We start from the raw sequence: 22,020 nt of genomic DNA on the forward strand, positions 1-22,020 counted from the left end.
ATTGGAGGAAGTCTGGGATTATTTGTGCTCAGTTATTCATTTTACATTGAATCTATGCCATTAGTTTGTAGAGCACAGGAAGCAGGACTAAGAAATGATGAAGTTTACAGTTGAACTTTTTATGTGCATGCTTGTTACCTTAGTAAAGCTTAACTGACCTTGTGCTTGTTAAGCTTTCTTAGCACAGTGCCATGGATCACAGTGCTATTTATTGTGAAATAAATCCCCAGTGCACTGTGGAGTAGTTGATAACACAAAAGTGTATTGGTATGCAGATAGCATGCATTGGAGAGTGCTGTGTTAAAAAAAAGTGCATGTCAAATATTTCTGTGCATCAAATGCGCTTCCAGCTCTTTCAAATATAATTACCTGTAACTACTTCCCACCCACAACAAACTTGTCATGCCTCCTGTCTCCTGCTTTCTTGTTCCCAACAACATTTGAACAAGTTTATTGGAGATTGTAGTGTTTTCGCCTGATCTGTTCGTTATCAGATAGTCTTCATATCCAGGGAAAATATAATTTAAAAAAAAAACATTTATTGAATTTTAATGATATAGCCCTTGGAAGTTCAACTTTCAACTTTTTTTTCCCCAAAGTATTCCCTATACCTTTTAACTACAACTTTTAACTACTTTATTTTTAGCTACAGTATAATCATGTTGCCTTAAACTCCATTCAAGTAATTGAGTAAATATAATGCTATAGAATTCGTAATGCAAAAAGTGCACACACCACAGCTAGTAACTCTTAAAGTGGAAAAATATTATTTACAAAGTTTCAAATCAAAATATTTTTAAATATATTCCCTAGTTACTCTAATAAATCTTAATGACCTCTTTTCTCCTTCTCTATGCCTTTTGTTATGCTATTTTTTATTGTATTTTTTTTACATTATAACATTATTACATTTTTATATGTTTTTATTTGTGTTGCATAACAAAAAAAGCTCAACATGCTCAAAAAACAAAAACAAACAAAGAAAAAAGAAACTAAAGGAACAGTTTTATGTACATGTAAATTGGCAAACTAAAGAATAAAGTACATTCTTTTTTGTTTCTTTTTAAAACACTTTTTAAAAAAATGGATAAATTTGTGTATAGTACAAATGAAAAAACAAAATAATTTTCACAAAACAATATTTCGCTGAAAAAGCTTGTTTTGCACCCGCCCTCAAAAAAAACTATATTTTACATTGTTATCTGAAGTATTTAGAAAGTTATTGCTAAAAAACAGGCCAGTGGTGGAAATGTAAAATTGCTCTCCTCATAAGGGAAATAAGGGGATGAAAGTTAAAATGTTGTAAGTGTATCTCTAGGCCAACAGTGTCCAACTCTGGTCCAGATCTGACTCTTTGGAAACCGCACTTTTCCAAATTCATTTCTATCTGTTTGGGAAATACTAAACATATGTTCTGATTCTGGCTCCGGAGGACTGACTTTTTTTGCTTTCTGTTTCCCCATTAGGAAGATTCGCCCTCTATTTCTACTGGTGACCCTTGTCACCAAGAAAAATGTTAGAGGAAATCCAAAATTTGGATTCTACCTTCCCAGAACAAAAGGTAAGGAGAAATCTTTCGATGGGTATACCTGGTCCTGCAGAATTCTATATACATTTCCTCTTCCAGTGTTTTTTGGGTGAAGGTGAATTTCCCCATTCGTTTGCAGACACAAAAATTAAACATATGGGGTATTTAACTCTTTACTGCTCAAATACTAAATTAAAACATTTTAGTTACAAATACAATGTCAGGTTATGTATGTACACCCCCTTTTTATTACCTGCATGGTAAAGCTTACATACTACAAATCTGTCCCCAACTCTAAGGGTAATAATCTCTATACAAGCCATTTCTATCATGCTGCCCTACTGAAGTCAGTTTTTTGTTTTATTTCAGTTTAGTCAACTTTGATTGGCTTTTATACTAAGACTGAATGAACTGTTCTGACAACAATAATTTATATTTCACTTAAAGTGGGCCTATCAACAAAAGTTTTACTTTATATAAAAAAAGTAGATAACCCTTTTATATAAAGCAAAAAATAGCTTATAAAAAAGAGGTCAAGCCCCTACTCTTTCTTTACCCCCATGGTGTTAAAGACTGAAGCAGAAAACAGATACCTATGTCACATATCCCAGGAAGATTTAGACTGCTCTTTCTGCGCATTGACCTTGGGACTGCTGAACCTCCTGGGACACCTATGTCACATATTCCAGGAGGCATCAGACTTCTTCTTCTGCGCATGCCCAATTTCAGAAAGCACTTTTTTATTTCATTCACAGCGGGGTATGTCACTCGATCTTGGACCTGCACATTGACGTAGACAGAAGAAGAAGACAAAAAAAGATGGCAGTGCCCAGCATTTCCTCCATGCCAGGAAAGGAGGTTTGCAGGATGGCACTTGACCGTATCAAGGCCAGGTATGGAGATAATTTTTTATTTTATTTTTTATTTTTATGAAAGTTCGGCTTTAATAAGGAAATCAAATACATCCACCTAATAATATGAATTAGAATGAATGAATGGATTAGAATGAATGGTGCGGCAGTAAGTAGTTTAGTAGGAGACAGATGTATTTTTTTTTCAATGTAGTGAGGGGCTAGCACGGTGTCAGCCAACGCTTTTCCCAATGCAATTCTGAATGTAGCCTACTAGTATATGGTAATGCTTTGTGTCTAGTTGTGTGTAGTTAGGTGATTACAGACATGTGGGACATTCTTCATTATATGGAACAGATACATCATTTTTTACAGATTTGTGGCTGAATGTTGTGTGTTGCTCACACCTTTCTTATTCTTTCTGTGGCTTAAATACGGAAGAATGGAGATACAATCAGAAACAAAACCTGGACAACTGAAGAATGAAAGAAGTTGCCTCCTATGAAAAAATTCTGTTTCTTGTCAGACATACAAGGGGTAGCATCAGTTGACATATGTGGATCTGACCTGGTATCTATCAACAGATCAGGCCAGTGTTGGTATTGTAAAAATCAGGGAAGAAAGCAATTTACAGAGCATACGATATACGATATGCTCATTGTTTGAGGGTGATAAAGTTTCCCCTAATAGAGTAATAATTTAATATTATTTATTAATAATAAACAGTATTTGTTTTTTATTTTACGCCTTATGTATTGAATTAGCTACTTGAAATCATGCCTTAAAAGTGCAATAAAATGATTTGTTCCTGTTCTTTGCAGTATTTATATAGTGCCAACATATTACGCAGTGCTGTACATTACCAAATCCAACCAAGATCAGATGCCATATCCCTAATATGGTATAAAAAAATTAAGTATAAATGTAGTATAGTATACATATATGCAACATGTTCATAACTACTTACAAAATACATATAGCAACAATACACAGAATAATGGTATGTATTAACATAATGGTTAGGATTTATTAATATTATTAATATTATTATTATTATAAATATTATTGTAAATAATAAACAGAATGTATATAGCGCCAACATTTACGCGCCAACATTACGCAGCGCTGTAAATTAAATAGGGCTTGCAAATGACAGACAGATATAGACAGTGACACAGGAGGAGGTGAGGACCCTGCCCCGAAGAGCTTACATTCCAAGAGGTGGGGGAAGTATCACACAATAAGAGGGGGATAGAGATTGGTGGGTAAGGAGAGAGGGTTTAAGAGATAGAAGAAGACAGGTAGGCAAGTTTGAAAAAAATGTGTTTTGAGTGTTCTTTTAAATGAGCAGAAAGTAAGAGTAAGCGGAATAGGATGAGGAAGACCATTCCAGAGAGTCGGGGCAGATCTAGAAAACTCACCTAGATTGCACTTGAGTTTACTTACCAAAAAAAAAGAACATTTGTACAGTGTATGTATTGGCAAACTTTTTTTTACCCTTTAAACCCTACCTAGTTTTTTTCTGCTGTCTGTGTGAGCTGGAGAGATTTATTTTCAAGTCCACCACCTGAGATACAAGGGAAAATGAAAGCAAATATCACTAAGGTTAGGACAGCTCCCATTTTGGATAAAAACTTTTTTCGGTATTAGAATATTCCCTCAGCTCTTAGTCTAGTGATCTATATAAGACAGTGAATCTGGCATTCAGCAATATTGGTTGGTGAAGAATCACTCACTACCATTTAAAACATTTGGACCTGGAAGATTCAGCAGCATGGAATGGTGCTAAATATCATTCTTTTGCTTCTGATCTTAAAAATATTACTTTTCCCTAACTTTTTGTCTTTGTGACAATGGTCATCAGTACTACAAGAAGGGTCCGTCTCCCTGGGGTACAAACTGCATTAAAAAGCTTTACCTATAAATATTCTGTACATAGTAAAACAGGTTGAAATATTTAACCTTCTTGAAGTTCCTGTATTAAGTACCGTCTGTGTTGTCAGACTGCAACCAAATAAATTCTGACCATCTCCAGGTGATAACTGATAGCTTGGATCAAATTCTCTAGGGCAGTATAACAAAGTTCATATTTCTGATTCTTTGATCATCTCCCTCTACGTGCATTTGAAACATCCACTGCAAAGGAAAAGAGATCAAACAATTGGATTTTAAAGTGTGTTGGCTCTTTTGGAAACCATGCTTGGATTATCAAAAGTTTTGCATGGCGATCACGCTCCGATCCTACACATCACTTTACTTTGCAGCACGTTATGAGTTAAATCACCCAATGGAACTCAGAGCAAATCCAAGCACCAGAAGAATTTTCAGAAATTCAATTAATGGAGCTAATTTTCACAAGGGAGTTCTAGCATAGGCCATAAAAAGTCAAAAACAGAAATGCAAGAATCTCAGGGATTAATTTGTTCTTGTATAACCTCTGCACAGCAACCAATTGGGAGAGCCAGAAATTCCTTCCTTATGTTGTATTTCTCTTTGCTTTGCCAGACTATGCATCCCCAGAGAGGGGATTTCTGCATTGCTGCATTGTATTTATTTATTTTCCAGCACAATCAACAACACAATGCCATTGTATTACTCGCTATGGTAACACAGATAAAAAAATGATATTAATAATTTTAATGAAGCGCAAGGCACGCACCGCAATGTCCTAAAATCACCTTTAATAAAAAGAAGGCCTGGGCTCTGCTAGCAGTGCAAGCCGAAAACTTTGTAGTTGTTTTGTAGTAATAAGGTGTGTCTGTAAAGGAAAGTTTGGCAGCTAGAACAGTATTATGTCATGATTGTAGTAAATTGCCTGCAGTAGTATAGTAAATGTATATGTATTGAGGTTTACTATTCAACTGAAGTGTGAGGACAATGGTTGTAAATGTGACCAGGCCAGGAAAGAAAATCATAATGAGACCTCCTATTCTGGAAATGTCAATGCCTCTTCATTTAATCATACGGATATATTCTTTTATATACATCTGCGTCTATCTCTGGACAAAGTTTGCATACCAGACATTTATTTGCAAAGGGTTTGGAATACTGTGACCCTTGAGATAATTTCAGTAATATTACTGGTGTGATAATACAATCTTTGTCATGATTTGTCTAATTCCGTCAAACCATTAATTAACAACATTGGCTTTTCTTTTAATATTCACATTCAGTCCTGAAAGTTTGCCGTGCAGTACCTCTTTTTTGCAGCTAGATGTCCCCAGTCTGAAGGCCAGAATCATTCAACAGACTTCTTCTAAACCCAGGCTTTCCTGGATTAACATAAACCTATGCCTGGACAGTCCAAAGAGGAGTAGCACAGTGATGAGCCTATTTCTCTGACATTACACTTTCATCAGGATGCTTCTTTTCGGAAGATGGACTGATTGGCTCCTTCTGCTTTTACCACCTCTGTCTTTAACACTGCAGCCCTGCTGTATGGGGGTGGCAGAAGGCTGACACCAGGTCAGTTCCAGAAGGAATACAAAATGTGAACCCAATCCACACCTCACTGTCCCAAATTTACCCATCTTGGTACCTCCATTCCTTGTCTTTCTTCAGCTGTATTGTTAGAATCACACTTATAACTTATGTGTTTGTCACTAGGCAAATGTGGACCTCACCTCATGGCACCAAAAGAGGGTCAGAGGGGTAATTATAATACTGAAATATATAGCCCTATAGCCAGCATTTGACCCCTTGGCTTTCTCTGTGAGGTCTTTTTTGTCAGGGGTCACCACCTGTTGGGCACTTCCTATTCATTCCTACACCTGACAATAAGCTATTCTCTCGCTGCATTGGCTGAAGGCTGGATAGGAAATGGGGTGCAAGTCTATCTATAAAAGGTCCTGTAGAATTTGGTTTGCAAGAAAAGGGAGGTGTAAAAAGCATGTAGAGGGCTGAAACCCCACAAAGTACCCCAGTGTTATGGGATTCTGTAGGTGGAAAGCGTAATTGGAATCTAAAAGCACCCTTTAATAAGGGGGCCTGCAAATATCTACTCCATCAGGGAATACAGGAGTACAAAGTATGCCTTATCCATTCTCAGAAAGGATAAAGCTAGAAATTAACACATTACAGATGTTTAAAAATAAGATGTTTTATTCTTTAATTTACTTATACTTACCTGAATTATGATTGACTGATGCATAAAGTGTATGAACTGTATTCCAGTGGTGGGAGTTTGAGGTCCTGTACAAACTGATCCATGTCCTGCTCTACTCTTCTCCCTCTGACAGTGACAAGAGCAAGGTTCTTCTCAGATTTCTTCAGCCAGGGCAGCTGAGGATAGCTATCCTCAGCTGCCCTCATGTTTGATTGGCTGAGAAAATTGAAACAATAATGACAGTTCACAAATAGCATCTGGCAGACCATGGCACGGTTTGTTTGTTTTTTATTACACACATCAAGGTCAATTCTGGGGGATCCAATTAACCTAGCTGCATTTTTTAGGAAGTGGGGGAAAACCAGAGTGCCTGGAGGAAACCCACACAAACTTGGGAAGAACATGCAAACTCCTTGCGATCTTGGCTGGAATTTGAACCTAAGACCCAGTGCTGCAAAGACAAGAGTGCTAACCACTTATCTATTATATTGCTAACTATAAAAAAAACATTATTTAAAGTTTATATTTTTAATATTTCATATTTACCCATGAAACTGAAATTATGTGCAAAATTAAGTATAGTCCTTTTTATGGAGCTGCAGTATTTAAAACTGAATGTGAAAAAAAGATAGACACCTCTCCCTCATCTGCTTGTAGAAGATAACTTTTTAAGTGGAAGATTAATACAGTGTGCCAGAAAGGGCAGTGCTGGACTTTCTTATTAGAAAGCCCAGCATTCTTTTCAAGCTGTCATAAATGCATCTTGTAATAAATAGTATTTGTAAAACAAAGATGTTTACAAATAAATAAAACAAGTATAGAAAGCATCAACTTGTAAACAGTCAATGAAACTAAAGTGATGAAACACAAAAATAGTTTACACTGTTTAATAATTAATTGGAAATTGCTGTAATATTTTTTATGAAAATACTTTGTAAAGTATTACAGCTATTGTACAAAGTCTGCATGATCCACTTCAGTCCCTCGCCTGAATTTGTTCTTGTAAAAACCCCCAGGATGACGGATACTAGGAAATCTTCAACATTAACATGAAAAACGTCCCCCACTGGATTTCTGTGCATTGTATCTATCTTGGCTGTGGATGGGAGGTGACTTGCAGGGATGGGACCCAAAATATTTGCTTCTCATTAAAGCCACTTGGTTTTTAAGTTTTGGGAAAGAAAAATCCATCTGTTTTCCCTGCAGAGAAAGAGCCTGTTTATATATTTCTCCACAATATATACAGAATCATTCCAGATGTACTTGTTTCCTGGGGATTTTTTTTTCCCTTTGATTAACTTGATGCATCTTACAGGATGTTGCACTTCAGCTTGGAGGGAATAAACATTTCCATCAAGTGAAAGCTAAACTAAATGTATACTATAAAATTTTCCAGGGGAAACCTTTTAAAGATATGTTTTCATAAACTAAAAGCATATTTATAAATACTAAGATACTAAGGTATCTTGCTTTTGGATAGATTACTTTGACTTGTGTGTGGAGTTATTTAGATTTCATAGAACATAAAAAAATAGATTTACTGTGTAAATAATTGTAAATATATTATATATTATTATTTTTTTCTTTTTTTCAGTATAAAGTTTACTCAGTGAATTAAAGGCAATACAGCACAATAAAATTAAATTAAAATTAAATAACAACCAGATAAAACACAGGTTAACAACAAATCAATGATATATATATATATATATATATATATATATATATATATATATATATAGCATTCTTGTAAAACTGAGAGTAATGGGAAAGAAAGGAAATGGAGGGTAGAGCAGCTGTCAAAAACCACCACTAATATCTAATGCTATCAGGGCCAAATATTCCCCAATGAAAAATAAAATTAAAATAAAATAAAAAATAACAATGTCCAGTAGAACCACAAGTTCCAAAAAGTCTCACCTATGTCTCTCAAAGCAGATATCAAATAAATAGGTAACTTCAGTCATTTACCTTGACCAAATGAACAAAAAAAGGACCAATACAAAAATGGTAATAATTTGCGCCCATTTTCTATAATATATACAGTATAAATATATATTTATCACTGTCGTTAGGGTGAACACATACTACAAAGAAATCTGAGCACTTTGAGTAAGCTAAAGAGACACAGGAAAAAAGAAGAAAAACACTTTTTATACCATCCTGTAACTTCATTTGTAAATTATATAATTTAATAAATAATTTTATATTGGAAATGATATTATTTCATATAATACCTGTAGCAGAAAGTGAGAAAGCAGCCAACAGTCATTGGAACATGTGTCCCCGTGAAAGATCTTTAGCATTTTCACTTGCAAAGGTAAAGCCTTGTGTAAGCTGAGATTTGGACTGGTAAAAAATTCCTATTTCTCAAATTTTTCCTTTTTTCTCCACTTTTGTCTGAATTACTTTTTGGCTTTATCACTTAGCATTTCCATTTGTCCTTTACTTAGCAAAGTCCAACTAAAACAGAATGCAGGTGCTTATGCCCCCGTCTTGGGTGTTATTCATATGACTTGAAGTATTTGAGCTAATCAGCAGCCAGTATTCCACTGGCTATATAAAGCACCATCCAAATCTCTCCCCCAATCTTATGGGCTACTGAAACAAAAACTGACAAATTTCTATCCAAAAGGCGAATCAATATTCAAAATGTTCTGGATAGGGACGTATTAATTAAAGATTTTATATGAAAATAGGCCAGTGAAAACATACGTATTTCCTATGGATTTGCCCAGCATTTTTCTGGAGGAATCCTTCTATGTATTATTGTATTCTATAGCAATCACTGGGAAAACCTTGTCAGATTGATAATTGCATGGTCAAATTATGATAGTACAACTCCAGCTATTTTTCACCATTGACAAATTTTATTGGAATTTTTGGGCGAATCTTGTTAAGAAAGAGGAATCCATCCATTCACTTGCTTACAATTGCTTTCCATGGTGCTGAAACTGATTTTATAGATAAAAGGTAAAACAAAAAAAAACTTTGTGTATTTCCCCCCTTCCTGAACAAACCCCATAAGAGGGTAGTGGTGACCTCCGCTATGCTGATACCAGTCCTGACATGCCATACCAGCGTGGGGCAACATTCTATATCAATGGTCCCCAACCAGTGGTCCGCGAGAATATTTTGGTGGTTTTGCGGCTCTGGTCCGGCTCTCTAGCCAGAGCTGTAGGCACTTCTCTGGTACGGATCGCAGCCTCAGGGTGGTGGGGCGGGATGTGTGTTTTGGGCACAACCTGCCCACTCTCCCATTGCAAGTCTTAGAGTGGGCGGGTTCTGGCATCATGACGTCACTCTGGGGAGAAGTTTCTTCCCCTTTGAGTGACACATGGTTCCCCTGGAGCCCGTAAGTTTAGTGGTCCGTAGGTCCAAAAAGGTTGGCGACCACTGTTCTACATCACTGCACCCTAGAAAACTAAACATCGGTTGAAAATAGTATTATTAGGTATTTTTTGTGTGGTGTGTTTAATTACAAATGTATGCTACCTACAGACACAGGTGGGCTAGTAAGGGGTGTGTGGCACCCCTAAAACTAGTTCACTGGCTCCCCTTACAGCACCCCTCCTGTGTACCAGGTGTGTTAGGAGCCCAGAGCTGGTACGCATTGGGTTAGCATGCTTGGAAGAAGACCTCAGTTTACTGGAGTAACACCTCTCTCTGCACCTCCAATGCTGCAGGGCATGTAAGCCGGTATCAGGCCCCTTGTATTGGGAATCTCAGCCTCCATGCCTGCCAATGCCATCATCTTGCCTGGACAGTGAAAAATGCTCACAAACAAGGAGTTATAAGTGGTATGCCATATTCACAAAGTGCTCAATTCACATCCCAACACAGGTGATTCAAAGGAGTATGACAGCACCCTGGCACCGTTCATACTACCAGAACAAAGCCATAAGACCATAGGTCTAAAGAAAAAAAGCACTTAAAGATATACATCATAAACCAGGGGCTAGTTTAAAAGTGAAAAAGAATGAATGTGGGGGAAAATTTTAAAAATAATAGGATGAATACTACAAGCAGTACTTTTTCAATAAAGAACAGGTGGTGGTTCAATTCTTCTTAATGAACGGTTCACATGAGTAAATCTTGTTTTCAAAGGGTGGTTCTTATTTGAAAATTTTTAGAAACAAAGAAGTAACAAGGGGAAATGTGGAAACTCAAGTTCAGAAAATGTTATGGTACATGTTGTCTTCTTTAAAGGAGATTGACTTGGATATAAGCACAAATAAAACCCTTTACATCATATTTGTTTTACTAAATCACCTTATAATAAACAGACATGGAAGTGAAGTTTATTAGGGCATAAATTAAGGTAAAAATAGAAAGTAAGCCTTTATTACAGACTATGTACAATGTATCGGTGTTTGACCTCCTTATAAATCCAGGAATAGTTTATTAATGAATGTCTTCTTTTAAAAGAACACTAAATCACTGTACTCTTGGTGAGCTGTGCAGGCTGTTTGAAGACTTCCTTACTTCTGTGTGTTTTTATGTAGAGGATATGAATAGGCCAATGATAAATGGAGAATCAGCAATTCAACATTCCTTCTTTAGAGACCTGCAGCTGTGTGGATTACCCTTTCACTTCCTCAGTTACCGGGACATCGCTGCAAAGCTCCATTTTGTTGCATACTGTTGATCAGCCAGTGGTTATTATGTTTTTCTTTTTTTTTTACTTGCAGCTGGTAAAGTCATCTGGCAGGGGCTGCCGGATCCTGACCCCGGTATCTTCCGTTTCTTTACTTTCCAGTTGTGTGAAAAGAAAACCAAGAGAGAAAACTTCCTACGGGCCAAGAGCTAAGGCTAATAATGACAGAAATGTTATCTCTCTGCTCTGAGGCCCGAATCCAAGGAGCCAAGCTCACTTCCAAATACTTAGATTTTTCTGAAAACAGACAACGTGAGATATAACAAATCTATGTTGTTTGTAGCATGGATTTGGAAGGTTCTGTTAATAGAACTAGAAGAAAAATAACTTCACATCAAAACTGGATGCATGTAGGCCAAACTTAAGTCTCTACTAGTGTTATACAGGCAGATTAAAAATATGATATGCTGTAGACGTAGAGCCCATGGATTCAGATAATCCAGAGGTGTAAAGATTTGGGCAACGTAAAGAAATCAGAATTTCTCTAAAAATTATCCAAACCAGGTCAAGTATGGTACAAGTTTTACAAAATAAATTGTAGACTGGTAGTATCACAGTGTAAAAAATCGTGAATCAATTATTGTCCTTGTAAGCTTTACTTTGATTTTGTCATCCCAGATGTATTATGGAAAACCAATTGTGGGCTCAGGTTATAGTGCAGGACTCAAAGGGTGCAGGCACTGCCGGGAAGTCACTATCTAGAACTTGACAAAGAATAGTAAGAGTAAAGTAAATTACATTTAAACTTTAGCAAAACTTCTCATATTTGGTTCTTTTTCTCATCCGGTAAATAAACTATTGAAAGTGTTTTATTCATTCTGGTACATAAGTACAAAAAATAAATGTTCACCTTGACCAGAAATATAAAATGTTCTCTGACTATTCTAAATAATTTATGTTATTGTCCTTGGCCTTGACTAGAACAGAGGAATGGGGTTCCATTGTCTTACCTTGTTTCTGTTGTCCTGATACCAAAGAATTAGTCAGTTTTGTCATCTCAGGACTTTACGTTTAACACTGGCAGAATCACCAAACAGAAATAAAGGAAAAACCTGTAAAAGAAAAGCAGACATCACGTCTAAGGGTTGGTAAGTTGCAAAGTAATAACTTTTTTGGGGGGTTTAGGTACACAAAGCCTAGGTAGGCTTGGATCATCAACATACAAGGTGTCAGGGAACATAGGGCAGAACTTGGCATATCAATGAGGATAAAAATGGTTTACAGCTGTTTTCTTATATGGAAACTCTTCCATTAACCTCCTGGTTCTTTGGAAACCAATAATGGACCTGTATTTAAACCTTTACATGTTCAATTATTATATGATAATAGACAGTGATCAGAAGGGTCATATGACAACATCAAGCCTTTTACTTTTTGGGATTCAGCAGCCATTTTTGTGGAGTCCTGAATTCTGCTTGGTTGCAAGCTGTGTGGAAATTTGCACAAAGGGTATGTCAGACCTCTTAAAGTGTAGCTAAACTCAGAATTTTTACCTTACATAAAAGGCTAAACAACCCTTTTATTTTAAGTAAAAATTTGGTTTGTTAGTGTTTTTTTTAAAAAAAGGGTGCAGCACCGCACCCTTAAATCTTGATGGCCTATGCAATCAAGAATGAATAGGAACACAGAGCCTCCCGGAATACCTACGTCACACATCCCAGGAGGCTCTTGGCTGCTCCTTCTGTGTATGCCTGAGAATCTCCGGGCATGTGCCGATGGAGCCATTTCATCAATAGGAAAAAAATTGCCGATCTCATGTGCGAGATCTGGTGACGTAGGATGAAGAACACAGAAAAAGAAAGGAAAAAATGATGGCGCGTGTTGCTTCTTTTGCCCTGGGGCGAAGATGGATACCAGGATGAGGCAGGACCCGATGGAAGCAACCTCCCGACAGATCGACTGATCTGCAGAATTAAAGGTAAGTGTGATTTTCTTGTTTTGGGGTAGTTTTGGAACTTCCGCTTTAGGAGGTGTAAGACCTCTAAAAAATTACTGCTTCCTCACAAAGAACACAGTTCTTGCCCGGTAGCATGCAAAATAAAATATAATACCTTTGATGCACCTAAATTGTGTTTAGATAATACAATCCCTGGGGGTCTATTTGTAACAGAGATATCAATATCCTCCCTCAGTTACACTGCGCAGCATTACACAATCTATAGTCTTTCCTAGTAATAAATGTCAGGCCATGCTGTGCACGCAGTGAAAATCTTTTGCGAATTGGAGCGGAAGTATTTTGTAACTTTGAGGCCAAGCTCTCCTGCAATCACACCACTCTCCGTGCTTCATTCAAAGAAAGAACTCCATTGGAGCTCACTGCTTTGTGTGTACAGAACTCTTACTGGGCTCTGTAGGTATGAACCATCCTCCTTCAGGTTTATGTATTTTTTGTTAAGCACCAATATAGCTGAAGTGCAGTACCACTGCTTTATAAATGACTTCCTGCAATCTATTTACTGTCTGTTAGAGCTAGTATCATGATGTGTGATACTCTTTATTGAAAAAATGAGAATAACTTAAGAATTTGGCATTGCTTTAATCACAGACGGGAACTGGCAGCTCATAACATTATAGAAATGAATGCCATACCCTTTTGGAGAATTTTATAGAAAACATATATTCGGTTTACAGAGTCTTCCAAAAGTGAAAATAAAACAATTGCTTCTCTTTCAGTTGACAAAGATCAATCACATCTTGGAATTTCCTCTTTTCCCAAAGAAAAGAGAAGTAGTATGTTAACTGCAAATCTGAATTTAAATAATACATTATGTCAGTGTTGCAGTGTTGGGTGCCATTGCCAGGCCCAAGTGCTGCCATACAGTTTGATTTTAGGCTTTCTACTGCCAAGGGTGGTAGGGCATGGGCATAATGATCACAGCTCTTTATACCCATATAAGTGCAGCCTAAATTGTAAAGAAAGTGGGCATGATTTTATCAGAGAAGCTGGGTGATCTAGGAAACCTGAAATGTATTTCTTCAAAGTCATTTGATATTTGCTAGCAAATGTTTGGAATCCTGGACCAGATCTATTCCAGGTATGCTGGGTTACCCAGCTTCACTAAGGAAAGTGTATTCTCTCCAGCCTTGGATAGCTTTTATAAATCAAACCCTATGAGTCACAAAAAAAAACACCACCACCACCACCACAGGAAGGGAATGCTGAACAGCTTAAAGCACAGACCTTTATCTAAACTATTCGTAACTCATCAATCTAGCTTTTCTTAGCTATACTGTACTATTAAATTAAGGTCCCATTAAATTCAATGTGACCATATACATTTTCCTATGGGGTCAATGTGGGGTAATGTGCATTTTCCATTAGAACCTAATGCTTCTAAAATTAAAAACAAAGTAGTAGTAGTAGTATGTATTTAATGTATTGCTACCCCATCTATTCCCATCTACGTACGCTTTGGTTTAGCCTTTGCATGGCATTGATAAGTAGCTAAAGGTTTTTAACCTGAAAAGCACCAATTTACATGCTTTTAATATTTTGAAAAATTTGAAAATTAGAAACTTCGGGACCAGTATTGCCTAAATTGTGTGTAACCACCTTGAGATAAACATAAAACTCTACTTACCTTTTATGATTGCTATATAGTTAACATACAATAACTTAAGGATGAAATATAGATCCACTGGTGCAATGTAAATTGTGCTGCACTAATTTTAAGGGATACCAAATTTGTTTCAAGCCTGAAAGCCAAAAGAACGTTATGTGATTTCTTTTACTTTAACATAACACAGGTTGTCTGACTTTCCACTAAATAGTAACCACCCACCATTGGGTTGTTAACCAGAACATGTTTGTCATAGGAAATTATATTCCCTTGTGGTCACAAAGTTATCCAAAATATTTTCAAGTATGTATTGTGCATGTGTATTTGTAAATTTGTACTGCTATTATCCAAAGGTTTTTCAGGAATATTTATGACCTTTCCACACTTTTGTTTTCGATCTGTAGATCTTCTCGGAATTGTCTGTAGACTTTTTTCAGGAGAGGTGTCCACTCTGCAGCTAGTTCATGGGTTCAATTAGAGTGCACCCAACAAAGCTGAAAATGTTTGCATGCATACTAATGGACAAACAAATATTAATAATTGCTTTTGACATCACAACATCTAGCTTTTGTTGATACAGCTGCACATTTTAGATATCTACGCCAAAAAAATATTTGAAAGATTACATTTTACAAACAGCATAGAAAATAAGCTAATTGTACCCAAGATACATTATTGTTATGAAAACCTAGTGTGACATCTGTGCCGCTCTTCCAAGTGTTGGACAATAATCTGGACCTTGATCACGTCCTCCTATCTGGCTGATATGTAGCTGACCGGTGCCCGTGTTTGAGAATTTCTCACGGTTGGGATGATTAATTTTTTCTCTTTGCAGTGTATATTCTGGTGGAAGGAAGGAAGCTTAGCTGGGATGTTTATATGTTCTGTCCTGTCTGATACATCTTGGTATTTCTCCCAGTGGCCGAAATTCTGGCATGGGAGTCCCATGTGGAGCATGAGAAAGTCTCTTTAGACTGTGGTTGACATCTGCCGTCCACATAACTCGAAGTTCTCAGTGATTAGCTCAGAAAGGGGATGCAAGCTCCCATATTACAGTTTAAATGGTGATTCATTTTTAGCATTTTTCTCCGCCAGGAAACTATGTGGTGCATGCAAAAGGTTATGTAGTGGCTTTGCACTTTGCTGTGACAGGGCAGCTACTGCTGTGTAATAAGGAACCGCATTCTTTTTCTGCTGCTGAAGTGTATATCTGTCATGAGAATAGATCATGTTGCCAGTAATTCACATGGCTTCAAGAAAGATACAAAAAAATCACAAGCAATGTATGATTGCATTATAATTATTAAACAGGATTTTTATAGCGCCAACATATTATGCAGCGCTGTACATTAAAGAGAGGTAGCAAATGATAGACAGTGACACAGGAGGAGAAGAGGACCCTGCCCCGAGGAGCTTACAATCTATTACAATTGCAACAAGAGGGTTAGGGCTAGATGCAAAGTAAAGTACCAAAAAAAAAACTTTTATTTCCTTTCTTGCACCAGTGGCATATTTGTCAAGCTTCCTAAAAGTCTAGCTGGTCAAAACACTGCATGTACAGATGTAAGAACTTGAGATGCCAATGTGTTATTCACCCACCAGGTACAATAAAACTTATTAAAAAAATAGTGTATGTTAGTCTATCTTTACCTCCTACTCATTTATGCATCCTTCCAAGTGCACAGTTCATCAACATTTTCCCTGCTGTATTAATGGCAATGATAGATGGCCATCTGATAAGTTTTTTTGATTGAAATGGTTGATTTTATATCACTTGACTGACATTTTGTAAATCAAGAGATGTAAAATCCTCAGGACAAAGCAAAGGGTTCTTTGAGCCCCCCAGGCACATACTCACCTTACATTGCTCTGCTTCATTCAACCAGCAAACACAAAGCCATGTGTAAGCTCCATGATGTAATAATAACACTGCTAAAAATCATAAGGACCCTGTAACTGACCCCTCTGAAAAAGGAATTGTTAACATCACCCAGCAAAGCGAGCTCCAAAAATAGGACCCTCCCTTTCTACAGAGAAAAGGAAAGACGGGAAAGAAACGTTTCCTACCACTGATCTAGAATTGTGCAACAGTAGATCCCAGCATCTGTCTGATCTATATCTAACATAAACGGGCCCCTAAATCCCAGAGGGTTATTAAGCAGCTGCACAGTCTATACAAATGGTATGTCCAACCCAAGTTATGTTATGTTACACATGTTATATGTACTAAATACTGTTATATAAAATACATGAAAAAAGGACATTAAAGGTTAAATGAAATTTAGCAGCTGTAAGAATGCACATTATATTTTCCAACTTCTTCACATAGAACTACAGAATACTAGCAAGGCTGACAGTATCTATTTCACCCAGGAGCAAAATCCTGACCATTGTTGTCTAATCCACTTGACACTGAAGCGGACACCTGTGTATTACTCACAAGGCATCTGCTGAATATCCTACAACAAGCTAAATGACAGAGCCAACTCAAGCTTGTGCAGCTGCAAGGATGTGCTTAACAAAATAGACCAATTCTAGGGGACGGCCTGAGAGCTTTAAGCCTTGTGTCTATATATTGTCCTTAAAACAGAAGTAAACCCAAAACAAAAACTACACACTTACCTTTAATCCTGCAGTCAATGCGTCGGGAGGTTTCTTTCATGGGGTACCGCGTTATCCCCGTATTCATCTTCGAAGGAGCTCTGGGTGCCGGGATCTTCTTATCTCTTCTTCTGGGTTCATCTTCCTGTGTTACCCAATCTCGCACTGCGAGATTGGGTCACGTAGTTTGGGACTGCGCATGCGTGAGATCGCCAATTTTTGTTTCTATTGATGAAAGGGAGCCTTCTGCACATGCTCGAGATCAGGGCATGTGCAGAAGGAGCACCCAAGAGCTTCCCTGGATGCATGATGTAGGTATCCCTGGAGGCTCTGCGCTCCCAATAAAGCATATCTAAACTCAGAATTTTCACTTTACCTAAAAGGGTAGACAACCTTACACAGTGCGAGATTGGGTGCCGTAAGAGAAAGAATCAGGAAGACAGAAGAAGATGGCGGCACCTGGAGCTCTCTGCACAAGGCCGAAGACGAATACCGGGATGACGCGAGACCCGATGGAAGAAACCTCTCGAAGGATCAACGGCTGTGCGGCTTTGAAGGTAAATGTGTTTTTTTTTTTTGTTTTGGGTATTTTTGGGTTTACTTCCTCTTTAAATCTTGATCATCGATGCTCGTCATTTGTCATTCATGGTTCTCTATATGCTGATACTCTTTCTTATAGATATGTACATTTTCTTCTACCAGAAGGGATTAAAGTAGTTGCAAACCAGTGTTGTTCCTTGAGTAAGTCTATGTCTATGAAGCAAGGTCATGGTTTGACACACCACTACTCTACAAAAAGCCCCATAGGAAGATCCCCAAGAACAAGAAACAATTTTTTCGCTAACAAAGCAGGTACAGGAAGCTTAAATTTATTTACAACATTATGATGATGGTACGTTGTTATTGACACTTCATTTAAAAAGGTATTTAAAATGCTGTATGTTCCCATACTTCCTTCTTGAAAAAGCTGTCTTTGATACCATGAAACGCATTGAATAAATATCTTTTCAGGCTTTAGGACAAGAAAAAGGGTGGATGCAGTTTGTGTTACAAGGAGGTAATAATAATTGATTACCTATATCATGAGGGGGCTGTTGATATGCTACATCTATGTTTTTGATATAATTTGTCATGTTATTGCAATTCTAATAAATGCTTGACTTATGTTTGTGTAAAAATACCTTATGATCCTGTGAGAAGGATAATTTGAATGGTGGTGAATTAGATATTGGGATTGGACACACTATTTATATGGTGACAGGTACAATTACTTATTGGAAGTCTATGAAATGTATTTTTTTTTTATATATATAGTGGGTCTGATTTATTAAAGCTCTCCAAGGCTGGGGAGGATACACTTTCATTAGTGAAGCTGGGTGATCCAGCAAACCTGGAATGGATTTCTTAAAAGTAATTAGCTATTGGTTAGCAAATGTTTTCCATCCTGGACCAGATTCATTCCAGGTTTGCTGGATAACCCAGCTTCATTTGGAGAAAGTGTATCCTCAACAGCCGTGGAGAGCTTTAATAAATCAGGTTCATTATATTCTTTAGATTTTCTTTATGAATTGGCATAATCATGCCTTACAAAAGCAAAACTACTTGGGAGTTGGTGCAGCTCATGAAAGAAGATTGAGAATTGAATAACTTGACACTAGATGGCAACATAGAAACTCAAAGAGCAGTTATGACTTGCAGAAAGCTTGAGTTTATTAAATCTCATAGGGGAAAGGTATGAGTGAGCATTATCACATGCTGGAGAAGAAAGCTGCATTGATTCATAAAACAGTGGTTTCCTGAACTGACACTTTAATCAGCTTCAATCTTCATTTAGCCTGTTGTATAATGTGTAATGTATCTGTGTATTCAGAAAACAATGCTTCAGCATCTCTACATACAGAACAATAATTTTCTGACTGAGCCAGTCATGTCTCGATGGTATCCCCAAAGTGCTTGGAATAGCTCAGTGAAATCAAAGAAGCTATGTTCACATTGACTAGTAGAAGATACACCCTGCATCATCATATAAATTCAAGTCAGACTAAGAGAATGTCTCAAAATGTATTAGAAGATATCTGTGCACACCAAAACGTAAAACTTGGGTACATATAATTTATGTGGAATACGGCAAGCACTGTTACCATCATTGAAAATCTCATAAAAACCTATAATATAATGAATCGAACATATAATCAATGGCTGCTATTATTGGTTATTAAAATAAAAACCTAAGTAAAAACAATTGAAATATATGCAGTATTGACAGATATGCTTTTAAGCTGTGAAATATACAGTTGAACTGTCAAAGAAGCTGAGATTTAGAACAACATTGCCTTATCAGCATAGCTTGGTAATAATCACCTACTGAATGAATAGTTAAGTAACGCAATCATAAATCATCTCTCTGTTTTCTCTAGTTTTCAGCAGTTTTAGGATCAGCGCATTATTGAGTGTTATAGGAGGTTGATATCAAAATGAATTCAGGTATTTACACTGCTTTTAAAAAAACATACACAGTATTGTTTATTTAGACATATTTGCACTGATTGTTATTTTTTCCTAATTGCATGAAGCTCAGCAGAGATAATGGGGTTGACTTAGCAAAGAAGTAGAAGTTGTCCATTGGGCTGTTTCTGGTCATTATGATGCCCCAAGCAAGACAAACCTGAGCCAGCAAGACAGGACTAGTGGTCACTTGCTCGGATCTGCTGTTCAGACATTTGGTCCGATTTATTAAAGAACTGGAGAAGAGAGACTTTCCTGGATAAACTTGTGTGTTCCAGCAAACTTGGAATCGATTTCTTGCTATTATTTGGTAAATGTTTTCAGTCCTGGACTAGATCCATGCCAACTTTGCTGGATCACTCAACTTCTTCCATGATAGTCTATCTTCTCCAGTTTTGGAGAGCTTTAACAAAATTACTGTAGCATTAACGACCCACCCAGATGCATTAAATGACTGTACCTACACTCTCATCCTTCGCCTGACCCTGGATAGTGTATATTGAATCGCCCAAAACCCCAAAAATTCACATACCTACTCCCAACTGCCTAATTATCGCTCTATGTCTTAACCTCCCTGGTGGTCTGAATAATAAGTATTTTTAAATGTCAAAACAGTACATTTAAAAAAATGTATTATTTAAAATATTCAACTTGGTCCTGCCCTCCAGGCACATGCTCGCAATGCCCAGCGGGCTGGCATCTGCTTTACCTGGCCTCGCGTTCCCTAACGTTCATACGCAGGGACGTAGATGCCGTCTGGGGCATCGCCAGGGAAATCAGATGCTGGGCATCACTGGAGGTTGCCGTGAGCACTTAAAGACCAGGTAAGTCTTGAAAACTCCTTGGCAATTCCGCCCAGAGTGTGGCTCAGGGTTACCGCTTTTGGTATGGATAATTGACCCTGGGTAACACTCGGGATTACCGCTAGGGAGGTTCAATAATCTGCTGCTTCACTCCTTCCTATCAGTTCAACCCATATGTGTCACTGTGACAGGAGGGGCAGACTAGCAGCCTGTGGTGTGTACAGTGGTCCCCCGATGTTGTGTCGTCATCCTACAGCACTCATATGCTAATCTGTCACAATCATGAAAGGTCGTCTCCAGTGACAGTGATCTGACGTGTGCAAAGCCTTAGCAAAGCAAGGGCAGGTTCAGACCTGCCTATGAGTGGCAGCTAGCACCTTTCCAGCTCAAATACTTGCACAGCAATGCTGGTTGTTAAATAACCATCTTCTGCACAATTGAAACTGGTTTTATTGGTTTCCAGAACCACCCACTCCTGTTCCTGTTCACTCCCTATGGGGCTGCCGCAGGGAGATGCTACCATGTAATGTCTCCCAAAAGGCAGCAGTTCCTGGTGTGAGGAAGCGGTGAACGAACTGCAACCTCACCACCAGCCTAACTGTTTACGTTTATTTGAGAGATAATAAATGCAGGGGTGCTCAATAGATGTTAGGTTATTGGGTTCTAATAACTGTTGAAAAGTATTTGCTAAGGAAATTACAATTGAGGAAAATTATTCAATTTTTTGGTATAGGGAAAGAAGTTCTCAGATATCCAAATGAGCTCCTTCACCAAATCAGACAAACTGAACATAAAAATAGAACAGGACAATTGGTTGTAAACTTTTCAGTTCAGTTTGTCTGCAATCCACATATTTATAAAAATAGGTTACAAAAGAAATCTATGTTGACATGTACATACACTTCCTTTTAAAAACACCTTTTAACATTTTTGCTAAATGCTTTAAAGAGTCAGCGTTTAGGCACTTCCTTATCTGATTCTAATTGGTGTGTGTTTGAAGGTGATAAGAAGACATATTACAAGGTAAACCACAACCAAGTCTTAGCTGAAACCCACTAAGGCACGCTATCTATCTGGTGATACTTATGGTAGAATTTAAGAGCTTTCTTTGCTGCAGTTAAAAACTTTATATGCAACTATGGATTGATTCACATTAAACTGTAGAAATAAAATGCTAAAATATTTAAAAGTATTCTTATAACATAGATTTAGATTAGATCTTTGAGAAATTCCTATTTTCTTACCCATATGCAATTCAACTTCTGGGGAAGGGGACACACGGGTGAAATTTTGTTTTAAAGGCTTAAACCTAAAAATGTAAAAATTGGGAGCAAAAATTGGTTACCACCTTTGGCAAAACAAACTTACCTGCTGGTTTGCAGTATTTTTAATAATGTACAGTGAGCTGTG

At 37.4% G+C, this 22,020-nt stretch overlaps 1 protein-coding gene across 1 annotated transcript in view; it reads left to right on the plus strand.

Moving 5' to 3' along the window:
* Nucleotides 1–17,426: 17,426 nt before the first annotated feature.
* Nucleotides 17,427–22,020, plus strand: part of LOC140343651 (immunoglobulin kappa light chain-like) — a 17,561-nt gene continuing 12,967 nt past the window's right edge. The window contains exon 1 of the mRNA XM_072430440.1: nt 17,427–18,154. Within this exon, the coding sequence (XP_072286541.1) occupies nt 17,752–18,154 (403 nt within the window). The 5' untranslated portion in view covers nt 17,427–17,751. The remainder of the gene's footprint in view (nt 18,155–22,020) is intronic.

The sequence above is a fragment of the Pyxicephalus adspersus genome, chromosome Z, assembly GCF_032062135.1.
Source record: "Pyxicephalus adspersus chromosome Z, UCB_Pads_2.0, whole genome shotgun sequence".
NCBI classification, from domain to species: domain Eukaryota; kingdom Metazoa; phylum Chordata; class Amphibia; order Anura; family Pyxicephalidae; genus Pyxicephalus; species Pyxicephalus adspersus.